Source organism: Centroberyx gerrardi, chromosome 5 (assembly GCF_048128805.1).
Source record: "Centroberyx gerrardi isolate f3 chromosome 5, fCenGer3.hap1.cur.20231027, whole genome shotgun sequence".
In the NCBI taxonomy this organism is placed as follows: Eukaryota; Metazoa; Chordata; class Actinopteri; order Beryciformes; family Berycidae; genus Centroberyx; species Centroberyx gerrardi.
The window spans coordinates 17,594,439-17,608,699 of NC_136001.1; the positions used below are offsets into that span (position 1 = coordinate 17,594,439).

At 38.5% G+C, this 14,261-nt stretch overlaps 1 protein-coding gene across 1 annotated transcript; it reads right to left on the reverse strand.

The window, feature by feature from the left end:
• LOC139908532 (caM kinase-like vesicle-associated protein) lies at positions 1 to 4,289 on the reverse strand. Its single transcript, XM_071895258.2, has 10 exons — positions 4,186 to 4,289; positions 3,955 to 4,086; positions 2,907 to 2,981; positions 2,595 to 2,733; positions 2,320 to 2,440; positions 2,105 to 2,180; positions 1,816 to 1,952; positions 1,600 to 1,678; positions 1,379 to 1,466; positions 1 to 315 (listed from the first exon to the last, which is right to left on the reverse strand). Exons 1-10 carry the CDS (start codon positions 4,278 to 4,280, stop codon positions 1 to 3), a joined length of 1,257 nt encoding a protein of 418 aa, XP_071751359.1. The 5' UTR covers positions 4,281 to 4,289.
• Between the last annotated feature and the right edge of the window lie 9,972 nt (positions 4,290 to 14,261).

The window sequence follows — 14,261 nt, forward strand, 5'->3', positions numbered from 1 at the left end:
TTAAGATTTCTGGTCTCCCTTTCTTTGTGGCAACATTTGGACAGGATCCCCGTTGCACCGCGCCTGTGGCTCAACTTGCTGTCTGGCTGCGCTGGGCAGGGAGAGTGCAGGGATCGTGGCAGTCTGTGTGTCAGGAACCTGTTTACTGACAGCAGCCTTTGTGCTGGCAGGGACGCTGTCACGGCCTTCAGCTGGAGGAGCAGGAGTGCTGCTGACGGGGTCAGCTGAGGCCCCCGCAGCAAGACCTGACGCCCCCGAGTCACTCTGCTCGGGCGCTCGAAGTCTCTTCATCATGGTGGTCACCCTTACAGCTTTCTGTGTGACATAAAAAACTAGGGTTAGTTAAGATGAAATCAAGAAAAGAATAGGATGAAACCTTATTGATCCCTGTGGGGAAATTAGGTCATTGCAGCAGCAAAAGTAATAGGATTCAGTGGGAGAAAAAGAGAAATAGCATATAAGCACGACAACAGAATATAAAATAAGCAATAAAACAGTCAAAAAATAATAATAATAAAGCAATAAAATAGAATGTTAACAATTATGGGATTATATAAACATGATGGTGACAATTTAAACACATGTTAAGTAGACTGCTGGTAGGAAGTATGGGGAAAGAGTATGGATTACTAACATGTATGGTTTAAATTACAGTTATTTACAGTTGTCACAGATGTCACTAGCTAGTATGGATTACTGAATAAGAAATATGCACTTTATATATAAATTTAAGTATGTATGAACATAATAAAAACATCAGTGTTTATACAGTATGAAATAGTTTAACCATTATCATTAATATATGCAGAATATAACAATGAAAGAGATATGTGAAAACTGCAAACAGCAAGTATGTGAATTTACAGCAACATATATGATGCACTGCATTCTCATTAACAAGTCTACAGATGGCCATGTATGCATACTGTACAGAAAATATTGTGGCATAGACTAGCGTTATAAAACACTATCAAATACTTATCAAATATTCACTTTACAGATGCTGATAGAATATGTACAGAATGTGGCATTTGAATGTGCATATTACTTGCTGTCTTTCTGTACAAAAGCTCCAGGACGGAGGTACCATATGTACAGAAAAGTGTCAGTGTGCAAAATACCTGTGCATAATTTATCTGCTCACAGTGTCACTATTCCCATGTGCAGAGAATGTACAGATATGCAGAAACATGTCCAGAAGAAAAACATTGCAGCAAATGACTGGATATGTATAGATTAGTCCAGAGTCTAGGAATGCAGAGAGCAATCCAGGATAGTTCACACTGGGGCCGTGATCGTGAGCTGTAACATAATCATTGCCTGACACATTGTATAAATAGTGACATATGAACAAAACTGTATTTATGGTAAGGAATACCTTCCACTTGGCTTTGGCAAAGTTCTTTTCTATTTGTGCACACACTCCATCCTTGATATTCTTGTCTGAGGCAGCATTTCCAGAGATCCTGAGACAAGGAACAAGAGAACTATTGTCACTCACATATTATTAGAATTGCAGAACCCAAAACACAAAGTTCTCAAGTTGTTAATCACAATTTAGTGGGTGGTACCAGTCACATTTGATGAACCATTTTTTACCATTCGTGACCTATAGCCTCCTGTGCAGTTAGTCGCTGATCTTGGTCCACTTCCATCAAAGATGCCACTAGGTTTTTGGCTGTAGAAAACAAGAATCTGTTATGAGTCTAAAATAAACAAAGTTAACACATTACATAAACCCCCAATATTCAGACCTTTGAATTCATATATCTGGCACAGTTAATATGTTTATGAATGAATTTGATTATCTCTTACCAGAGTCTGAAATGTCATCCCAGTATGGTGAATCAAATTCATAGTCGCCTGACAAAATCTTCAGGAAAAGGTTCTTATCATGACTATCATAGTCATCTTCATCAGCTTCATCATAGAACGGAGGGTTTCCAGACAAACTATTGAGTTGGGAAAATAAGACCATTAAGACAAGACCAAAATTTGTTTAAAGCTTATCACTTAAATAAACTTCCAAAAATATATAAAATACAGTTTTATGGCCATAACTGTCAGTATAGCTGTTGTGAACATAATACTAGAGAGCACATACAGTATATACATGATGACTCCTATGGCCCAACAGTCCACAGGTCTTCCATATCTCTGCCTCCCAACCACCTCAGGAGCTGAGAAACATTACAATATCAGAACATAGCAGTACAGACGACTATTAAGCATTCTCATGGTATACTGTAGCTTTAGAGTAAATGGTCCAGATTTGTTTATACTGTATATTGATCTGAAATCAGAACTTATGCCACTTACCAAGATACTCTGGGGTCCCACATGGATCCTTAATGAGTCCATTTTCCAGTTTTGCCAAATGGAAGTCACTGATAACAATTTTGGAGTGCTTCAAACGATTGAAGTACACCAAGTTCTCCAGCTACATGAGAAAACAAATACATGCTTATTGAACTGGAAAGCACACAGCTGGATGTATCTCATGTATATAAAGTGCAATTGTGCACAGTGGTCTTGATTTAGCATGTGGTGAAATGCTACTCTTTCTCACTAGGTGTCAGCAGTGCACAGTATACCTTAAGGTTTCTGTGGACAATTTTCAGAGAGTGCAGGTAAGCTACTGCTTCCAACACCTGCCTCATCACATTGCTGGTGTCCCTCTCCGAGTAGTAGCCTTGATCTAAGATCCAGTCAAAAACCTCTCTGCCTGTAGCACTGAAGAGAGCGTACGTCCAAATTAAATACTTGTCACAGGAATGTCAGAGGTTAAAATTGTTCCCCAGATGAATAAAAGAGAGTGCTCAGTGGGGTTGAGCGAGCACAGTGCACACCAAACTGTGCCCCAGAAAAATCCCTCATCCCTCTCAAGTGCCTCCAATAATACTCACAGCTCCAGAAAGAGGAAGTACTCTTTCTTAGTTTCAAAGACATCAACCAGCTGGAGGATGTTGTGATGTTTTACCCTTTGAAAAGAGGAGACAAGGGGGGAGGGAGTGAAAGGAAGGATGAGGATAGAGGGGTGGAAGTGGGGTTAAAGTGAGCAAAGTCACAAGCAGCGACGTGATAAGAAAGGCAGCTATACAATTTTCATGCCAAGCATTCCAGACAGTTAAGGTAAAATTTATAACTGATTAAGAAACAGGGAATTGTTTCACATCGTTTGAAAAACTGCCACTATTACCACAATTCAAGCCATTTGAGGGAGAAGTCATGCAGAATCAAAGCAGCAACTGATTGGAATTGGCCCCAGGCTCACTTGAGTGGTTACACATCAGCATGATAATAACATTTTATTTCAGGCTTTTAAAGAGCAATTATGCCTAATGATTAGCATAGTTCTTTGCAAATTAATTCACGATTCAATTCATTTCGTCCCTTGAGTATGTTGAGTACATTACAATAATTTTCTTTCAATTACTGATGGATCTGTTGTAAATCGTTCTTGATGCCAGTGTGACCAAACTGCAGCAAAGATGAATTCCCAAGACATGATTATACCTAAAGCTTCAATCAATTTCACAACCCTGAAAGTTTTAATGATCACAGTTTATGAAGAACAAATGCGTGGATCAAGTTATTTCGCAAAAAAGGAAGAATAGCCACCAGCACTTGGAAAATGAATGAACTGTGCCTCAATTCACCAAAGAACACGTTTAAGCTATAAAGCCTTCATGAGAATACAATGTGTGTTTATTGTGACCACTGAACTAAGACACAACTTGTTCATTTTTCAAGAGAGCCGGGCACTCATCCAGGTTGTGAAGTTTTTGAGCTTTTACATCACACTTTGTCTTTTCTTTGGCTCGAGTTGAGCACCTCCAGCCTGTTTTTATCAAGTAATGTGAAGAATTCTGCTGATCATTGTGATTACACTTTGTCTCAGCGCCAGAAATGTGCCTCAGACACATGAGCTCTATAATGAGGAACTTCGCTCACATCTTCAAGATCAGGATCTCATTCTTGGCAGCTTTCCTCACTTTCCTTCCGTCCTTTTTGTGAAACTTTTTACAGGTGTACATTTTCAGGGTGTTCCTATCCTTTGCCCGGAATATCTCACAAAACTCCTCTCTGGGAAAAAGACAAAAAGAGGAAATGTGCGTCATATTTTGAGTCAACCAACCAAGAGTGTCTAGACTCTTATCGGCGTCACGATATAAAGATACTCACGATTTAACAACCTGTCCGAGGTCATATTTGTCAGTCACCTCGGAGGGATTGTTGTAATCCTTCTTCTCCCCGAGTGTCAGACAACCAAATGGCATGGCAGCTCCTGCCCTAGCCCGGGAAGTCACGCCACAACACAACCTGTCAACAATATGCTATATTTTAGATTTGCATGCAGTATAATAGAGCATATTTTTGATATAGGCTACATTCATCTCTACAGAACAAAGTAGATCTCAAGACAGGTGCTATACAACTGGAGCTATAGTTTTAATAGCCTCACTGTTGATTCAAACTTTTAAAATGGCTGTATATGTTTTGTCGAATTGTATCCTTTGGAGCGAGTTATGCAATAGCAGCATTGCAGTACAAATTTCAGTCAGAGAGACTGAACTGTTTCATTAATGACAATAATAGTAAGTAAGTAAATAAAACTTTATTTATGTAGCACTTTTTTAAACATACAGTTACAAAGGGCTTTACAGAGACAGAAAAGAAACAGTAAACATACATACAGATAAGAATACAAACAACATGCAGGCAGATGGTAAATACATAACAGACATTAATATCTACATGCACACATGCAGAGTACACATAAAATAACAGCACAGTCTAACTATTATAAGAAGGGCAGCCTATAATAATAGGAAAAAATCATGTTGCTCAATCATGGCACACATGTATAGGGAACAGGATGGACACGATTATTTCTTTATCAGAAACCTTTTGGTCGTGCAACTGTAGTGTAATTGAGCTTGTGGGAGCATTTTATTTCAAATTGGGTAACGCAACATAAAATCATATTTCCCATCAAATTCTCCTCTGCACTAAGCTCTGAAAGACTCTGCCAGGCTTGTTTCTTTCCACTCTGCAGTGAGTCAGCGCTGAGCTGCAGCAGCATTGTTCGTCTGTTGGCTTTCTACAGTATCTGTTAAAGAAGATTCTGAAAGAGTCGACCCTGCGCTATAGCTGTAACCTTGGTGGGCTTTTTTTTCTGTTTTAAAAGACTCTTATAAGTTGGTGAAGCTATAAACTTATCCCCTTTTGAGGAGATAAGTGTTGAAGAGTGTTTAGATAACTTCTGCTAGCAGTTCAAGGAAAGACCAAATTTGAATATGGAATATTGAATATATATTTGAATATTCAAAATTGAATATGGAACATTGAACAAAATATAGTTACAAGCAACATTGATGTGCAGTCACATCTTGGCAGTCACCTGATAGCAAGAAGTTTACAATAATAAAGTCTATATGGGAGAAAATCATTGAGGATGGCTTAATCTGTGGGAAAGCAGTTGTTCAAAATGAAGCAGAATGAATGAATGAATGAATGAATGAAAATGAATATGCATAAAGTATGTCTGTGGATCAGATTGGTGTCATACAGTCCTTCACAAACTACCCTATAGTGCATAATCACATAACAGACGCTGTATGTAATACAGTCACAAATAAAATAGAATTTAAAGTCTTGTATTCTTATAGCCTTGTATTTCTTTGCAGCCTTTTTATTGGGTCAAGTTACCACAGATTCAAATACCTAGGTCAAACTCAAACCCAATGATCACCCTCCAGATAGCTAACACAGCTTTGTCTGATAGCACAACATTGTAACTAAATAATTGCAGGAAACTTTAACTACATAAAAATGAATTACATTCATTACATATAACTTTAAATATCATTTCTAACTAAGACAACGATGAACCTGAACAAAGAAGTTCACCCATATGGCTTTAACACATTTCAATACAAATTACCCAACATGCCACAAAAAATACCCAGCCGCATAGCTCTGCACTTATTACCAAGACCACCAAACTATCATGAACACAGACTGATCTAACTCTGCCTGGTTGGTTTGCTACAGTATGTTTTTCTGAAGTAGCTTGACCAAAGACAAGCATTTTGGAGTTAGTCTTCTGTTTGTTATTGTTTTGGATGAACTTCCCTTCCATTCAGCGACTTTCTGATGCAATTTCAGTAAATGTGATATTTTTGATGCTGGCAAGCTAACTACAGTGGTCTACCTTGCTAGTTGATCCTCTTGTGGCAATGAACTGTGGAACTGGCATCACATACTTGAGTATACAATATACAAGTCATTGAAATATACACAACTTTGCCCATTGAATGAGGCTACCTTAAAACAGTACAGCTGAACAGCAGAATACTATACAGGCCCACCACTGACAGCTAAATATTGTTGGTGACATAGAATGCTTGTATGGTAAACAGGCTCAGTGTTTGGCAAACCTTACAATAGAAATGCCAGCCAGAGCAGAAGAGTGGGAGTAGAGTGAATCTGGCTGAGGTGCTGTCTGGAGCCTCAGTCAAGTCCCTATCAGAGGCATAGATTTCTCCAGGCTAAAGCATTCTGTAATATCTGTAAGCCAAGTTTATACAGAGAGTAATCTTTTAAATATAAAACATTGGAAGTGAAATGATCTGAATAAAGGGTATGTTGAGAGGGTGGCAGAGCAAGGCATTGTATTATTATTATATTATTATTATATTGATAGATTAGGCACTATTACAGATGCACTCAACTACTGTGGCGGTGAATTTTTCAGTGTAAACTTAGTTTTCACGATCAGAGTACTCCAAAAAAGCTGCTGTTACAGGATTTTCATCTCAATCTAAAATTGCCTGAACAGGAATGTAAGGTCTTATTACAGTAGGCCATCTTATATATGGAGGACCATACGTGTCAAAGTAAGTAAATGTGCCTTTATGAAATAAAAAACTATGCATAAATATAGAAATAAATATAGAAATATACAGTATATAAATGCGTAGCCTACATTGCATCAGTTAAATAATACTCCACTTGTTATTATGAAATATTATTTCCTGATTATTGTTTTCAAAATAACCTCATTATATGAGTATTTATTCATATTTATTTATTATTTTAGGCACATTTATTTTATTTTGGCACATTAGATATTCCGTATTCTCATACCGTAGACTTGTTCACATCAATATTGAGGCATTCTAGGAAATCTTGTGCCATCCGCCCATCCTAATGGTTCAGACATCCTCCTGAGAGTGTACGTGTGTGTGTGTGTGTGTGTGTGTGTGTGTGTGTGTGTGTGTGTGTGTGTGTGATGTGTCTCCATCTCTGCATGTGTGTTAACTGTGGCACAGTGTGATTACAGAGAAATGCTTTGAGCACCTTCTGCTTAATTTAGAGGGATATTTGGCAAACACTGAAGTAGAGCCATAAGGCAATGTCAAAGAGCTAATTATTATTCCTAATGATAAAATGGAGGACCGCAGCAAATTAAGCTGAAAACACAACTTCACACATTATCATTATCACATTAACTTCTGGGAGGGATCTAAGAAAACTGTAAATACAGTGCTGTCTATTCAGCAAAAAGTCAAATTGGTCGTACCCAACAACTATCAGGGTTCTATGGTAAAGGACTATTCTTTACTATAGTAAAGAACCAGGACTGAGAGATAATGAACGCAGAAGATCTCATGTTGTGAATCAATCTATGAGCATCGGTGGAGTTGAAGAGAGTACGGATACATAGAGTGTACCACTGTCCACAGGGGGACTCATTACTCCACGATCCAGTCTCCAGAGATCTCTAGTGTGGAGCTGATATAAGCAATCTTACCGTATGCAAATCGCTTGGCTACTGTAACTAAAAGTGGGTCCTTCTGTCTGTTTCCTCTGATGTCCCTCATTTTCAGTCCCTTTACTGATAGTATTACTGTCTTAATGGAGCTTATCTGTCTTTGAGCCGCCATATACTGTAGGGAGAAAAAAAATAATCCATGAACTCTATCATCCCTTCACATACAGTCTGATACAATGACAGGATATTTAAGTAGCTGTGCTCCAATACTGCCAGTCTCTTTCTTCAGTTGATGGAATTCTACTCTCCTACAGTTTACAGAATATGGGTTAGATAACCTTTTCTAAATAGGTCAACATCTCACATGATATCTGACAATTTTATGCACTTGCCAGTGAATACTAGCGGTTAGATTATTTTTGCACAAGAGTAAATTCCTCGGTGGCGCTGTTTCATCCTCATTAGATATTAGCTCCAATTTGATCAGAGAAGAAATAATCTGGCAACAGTGCTAACCTTACCCCTCCCTCTTGCCAAACACAAATATGTGTTGTCATAGCTTCCACTTTATTGTTTTTATTGAAGAAAACAGCAACACTGTGTTCACCCTCTAGCTGATCACACTTTAGCTTGGTGCTTAAAACCAAAAGGTTATAAAATCTTAATACATAAAGTAGTCCATGCTCAAGAAACTTGGAAAAGAAAACATTGAATCCACTCTCAGCCTTCACACTGAGCAAGTGTATGCTTTTTAATCTGTATTGAAATTTAAAAAATGGTTTGTGACTGCCATTAGTTCCAGAAATGTTTTTTCTGGTGTGAGTGTAGAAGTGTTAACTTCCTTTTGTGACAATCCCTGAGCAGACGGGCTCCGGCTCTGGGTTACCTTTGCATCTCTAATCCTCTGTCAGCTAGGAGTTTGTGGAAAATTGAACTTTTATTCCATATTCAAGAGGGTTTTATAGTTCAGATAATAAATAAGAGCTGAGCCAATAATTTGCTGGCATTTTCATCAGCTGCTTGTTTATTTATAAACAAATTCATTTGCATTGTTCCATTTTATACATAAAAGCCTTACTATACTGTATGTCAACTCAAACACAGAAGGCTGTAATGCTGTTAAGTGGCCGGCATTTCAAAAAGTCAGTGGTACTTGATGTCCAAAACATAAAGACACCCTGGCACTCTTACAATAAAGCAACCTCGCTTCAACCCTGAAGCAGTCCTGTAAAACAATGTCTGGTGCATCAGTCTTACATTGTTAGGCACAACTGAGGGCAAACTCATCACACCCCACCTGCTGGCATGCGTGGTTTGATCTCACTGTGCATCCTCAGCTGTCATTGAGAAGGCCTATAGCAGAGCACAGGCAGAAGCACAGTGCTGCACATGCTGAGATGCTGCATGTTATTGCTCCATAATGAGTTGAGAACACCTAATTACCTCTAAACACCTCTTCCTCCACCTCCTCTATATTGGTGTTGTCACAGTAAATAATAACTTGGAAACTAAGAGAGTTGGCCTGGTAATGGAGACACATGAATAGCCGCCAGCTGAGGATGGAGAGGTTTGAACTCGAGCTATGGAATATGTGAGAATCTCAATGAGGTTCACTTTTCCACTTTTGGAATAGCCGAAGGGATTATATCTTTTCCCCTTCTCACCCATTATTTTAATTGTTTTAATTTCCTCAGTTCCAGAGGATGAATATCTAATGTATAATTCAGTGCTGCATTTTCTCCAGATGCATGCACAAGTAATAGGACATGTTTCCCTTGGGTGAATGACGAAGGGAGAAGACTATTGTACAGTATTACAAGTGCGCTAGTGCTTTTTAGGTGCAGGGGGTATGCATTATTGGAGTGGCATAGAGCAACAGGAAACACACACACACACACACACTCACACATCCAATCTCAACGCCATTTAACGTCTCACTGGGGCTAATCCTGTGTGTAAATCCTCACAGACGCATCCACAGACTCCGCCAGCACTGACCAACACACAGAGCCCTGCTCTCAGAGGCGCTGTGTCCCAAGCACCTAATAAATGATGTATTCCAATTCACCATTTGGCAAATCCAGAGAGGGAGTGAGGGAGAAGGTAGGTGCAACATAAACTAACATGACCCCTCTCCGTCCTGGAGGTTCAGCATCAGTCCTTAGTGAGACAGGGATTTGGGAGATATGTGAAGACCGGAGAGCAGCCTTCTCTCATCCTGCTGAGTCCTTGACTCTGCATGGATCCTGCAAGAATGAGACTCCCCTGTCTCTTACATAGATTCATACAAAACTCCAATATAGTATACTGTATAATGTATTATACAGTCTTTCCACTTTTGTACTTGCATGAGCTTACATGCGCTGGGTATCTAAAAGCCGGATAATTCTATGGATGATGATACATGTGTCAGTCATCCTGTGCCATGATACTGACTCAGACAAATACACACAGATGATGTATATAAGGATTTGTTTACACGTTTTACACATGTACTGGCGCATGCACACACACTTACAAACCTGCCTCATTTCCTTTTTGTGACACCTCTACACTTCCATTATGGTTTATGTTTTACACAAGTCTTATCCAATCAAGATAGTGGATTAGAGGGCAATTTTCAAATGGTCTTATATGCCTTTCATCATATTATTGAGAAAACTATGATAATCTGTTCCACATAAAACATAAGGCTAAACACAAATTAAATCACTAGCCCTTAAAAGTCGAGTTATGAATGTGAAATACAGAATATCATCTCAAGAATATAGAAACACAAAATGAAAGCAAAGGGTACAGAGTATTTAAATCTTTATGAAATTACACTAGAGTAAACAGACTGCCAACAATGACTATGGTCAAAACTAGTCTGAAAATGATATGGTCTTGATATCAAAATTTAATTTTGTATTGTTACTTACTACGTCATTATGTCTCATCTAGAATGGGCCTGTTTGGCAAAGTCACATTGATTTTTGACAAAATAATTTGAATTTAAAAAGGCCTCGGTAGACTCTGTCTCTACTGGCTGTGACATCGTCTCTTAGTAGCCACCTCACCAAGACACACATTGTCCTGTATGCAAAGTAGAATTTAGACGCTTATGTGAGACCTTTTGTTTCTTAAGATATAGCAAAGCTAATACAATCATTAGAGCTCACAATGGGTCAGTGGACCCTACATCTCTAAACATATGGGCCAATGCTTCCAACACAGTTATAGGTAAGTTTCAAAAGCAAGAGAGAATTTTGTGCTAACTTTTTTTTCCCTTTCAAAGCAATCTTCAAGATAAAAGGCTGTTCTCCTTCACCAGAGGAAGAAAAGGATGGAAGGCACTTGACTATTGCTGAATCAGAGGTCTTTTCACTTTGCCTTTGAAAGATTTGAATGAAGTGCTCTTCATTAATGGGAATGTAAATGCTTTTTCAAAGTCAGACTTTATCGCAGAGTTTGGCTGTAGCACTCAGGAACCTTGTGGACACCCCCTGGGAATAATGAACAGGGCAGAGTTGTTGCATTAGCTGCACAGATTTCAAATCTGTGTCCAATTAATTTTCCAGTAGAAGATAAATAAGTAAATATAGAAGCATTCTCTAGTTAGATTATATTGTCGTCAAGCAATATATATTATAATATACTGTAAGCCTTTACTAGATTGGCAACATCTGAGTCACAGTGTAGCAATAAGTGAGTGAGTCAGTATGCATGATTTCTCCTACATGTCAGGAATATAAAGTATGTTACGAATTATTTTACAGAATTATCATAGCAGTGTACCTACTGCATGCCTGAATGGAAAATGGGAAAAAATGCATCTGTAGCTCCTCCTGGAGGTGTTCAGGTAGCTTTTGGCCTGTGGCGTTTCCAATCTTAAAGTAATAATCTGCAGCATGTAAATGTCAATTTTGCTACTTTCTATCGCTGATTGATATAACACATTAGTAATTAAACCTCTACCCAATTCATGAAAGCTTTTACATTTGCCGTTCTAAACACCTGGTGTCAGGTAGGTCTTTCTTGGAGGGATGATGCATCTTGGCACTGTGTTCTGCACATAAAAAATACACTGATTGGCCTGATGGGGCACTATAATTAAAGTAAAAAAAATAAAATAATATATATATACACATTTATATGTCTAAAAAAAATATGATAAAATTCTGTAACTTTCAAATAATATTCCCTAATTTGTTTCTTATCTCATTTTATGGGAGATTTTAATTAGTATTTACTTTTAATCAATAATTTAGACAACAGAATTGTGTATCATGATAACTCAATATCATTATATCGATATGACTCTACTGAAAGACGATAGATTATAATATTGATTTACTTGATCAGCCTTACCTTAACTCCTACACCATAGGTCAGACTGACACAAAACTTGCTATACAAATCCAGCTATCCTTACAAATTACACTGATTGGCTTCATAACGGCAAAATTTCTAATTATGAAAGACCATAATTGCTACACAGCCGCACCGATGTTGATAAAACTTGGAGGGACGATGGAAAAAACTGGAAAAAACTGACCTAATACCAGTATTTATGGATTATTTTGGGGGCAAATCAACATTCTGTTCACTGAAACTATTTCTAATAGATGGAATAATAAATGAGATCTCTGGAGCATGTTTTGGATGCATGTGTAGGATACATATAACAACACTGGTACTTCCCTTCACTTGTCGCTAGTGTACTAGGTTTTATGACCTGAACAAACATACCAGTGGTTTGGTGCCTTTCTTTTTGGATTAAACTAGTGTGTTGTTAGGTTGCTATTTTGGAACCCAGGTCTGTCGGTGCGAGTCATGTCAGAGTGTGGCAGCAGGCCAGAGCCATGGATTTGGCCATAGTGTAGCCTCTTCAAAGGGAAAGGCTTGGTGACAGGGGGCAGATGGTCTTATAATGAAGCCAAACAAGGAAAAAGCCTGCATTGATGGTCTAATTGTTGCTTTTGCTAATTCCAAACACATAAGACACATTTACACTTTTGTTGGAAATAAATAATTTGGAAGTAATATCAGAGGTTGACAGAGGCTAAGAGTTAGTTATTTTCAAACAGGATGCCAGAGAAGACCAGAGAATTTTATACGATGAGTGTGAATCAGTCGTCTAGTGTGCTTAGTTAGGCTAAACTGTGTTTTGAGTCCATTCTCCCCCTCTTCTCCAGGCATCACTGGTTAATCTGACCAGTTTGTTCTGATGTTGTTTTGTTGCCTTGGTTACCAAGTGCTACGGTATGCACCATGGTACGGTGTGTACAGAGTGGCTCTTTTGGAACATATTCATCAGCATTATTGCCCAATTCCATCACCACTCCACGTCAATGAAGCTAAATATAGTTACTAACCAATCTTTACTTTAACAAAATCAAAACCTCCAGCAGATCATCCAAACTGGTAATTATTTAAATATTTCTGTTTACCTAGTCTATCTAAATACTGTGCATGATGCTGTTATTTTACAGCTTCTTCAAAGTGATAATTCATGAGATTCTTGTTTTTCTTGATTTTAGCAACAACTACGGTGATAAGCGGTCGTTTTGGTGTTTTGCACTCCATTTCCCAACAATCACTTTGCAACAGTGTTGCCAGTACTGACAGCAGCTCCCACATTCCCAAACAAACAAGCATGGGCTGTGAAGCGACTACAAATAACGGAACAACAGAATTTCAGCCGGTGCCTAAGAGAGACCAAGTGTTGTGCAGTACATGAACGAACAAATCTTTTTGAACAAATCTTTCTAAGGAACTGAGTGTACTGAATCACCACTCAAAAAGATTTGTTAACGTTACCTTATGCTTGCATGCGCCTCAACTTAAGACGCCATAGTCTGGCTATATGAAGCAGCCTATCACAATTGAGTTATCAGGATGAGGGGCAGGATTTTCAAAGGAACTGACCGAACTGACTATGAACTGCTCACTATCTTGTACTGATGAATTGATTCCAGTACAGCAGTCTGCAGCTCTGCACAGGGGGCTCTTGCTACAGGTGACTGGAAGCACCGGCAGTCAGCTGCCAACACACAGCCGCAGTAGAGAGATATTAACTAGCCATCTAGCCACCGTTTTTTGATACACTTTCCTGTTTAAAGCCGATGCGCTTGCTGAGCTGACCGAATCAGCGAAACGAACGATCAACCCTGAACGGAAGTGGAACTGAACGAATCACACGGTCAGTGATTCAAATCTTTGCACTGAACTGAACAAAACAATTTGAATCAGCAAAGTGATTCTCAATTACCACCACTACTACAGAGACGGCAATACACTATGTAAATAAATTACACTTTTATAAAATGACGTGATAACTGTTTAGTTATATTATTACTGCATATCCATTACAATCAATAGCCGCAAGCAAATATTAAACCGATAACATTATATTTACAAAAGACAGTGACTGCTTACAGTAACATTAGCAATAGACCTGCTAATAACCTGCAAACCAAACTGTCACTAAATTTATGAA

What these genes read in the sequence shown, in the direction of transcription:
- LOC139908532 (XM_071895258.2), bottom strand. Translation starts at nt 4,280, where the DNA reads ATGCCATTTGGTTGTCTGACACTCGGGGAGAAGAAGGATTACAACAAT. An exon ending in GAGATCCTGATCTTGAAGAT is followed by an intron (nt 2,982 to 3,954) that starts GTGAGCGAAGTT and finishes CTCTTTTCAAAG; the next exon opens with GGTAAAACATCACAACATCC. An exon ending in GAGGCTATAGGTCACGAATG is followed by an intron (nt 1,467 to 1,599) that starts GTAAAAAATGGT and finishes TCCTTGTCTCAG; the next exon opens with GATCTCTGGAAATGCTGCCT.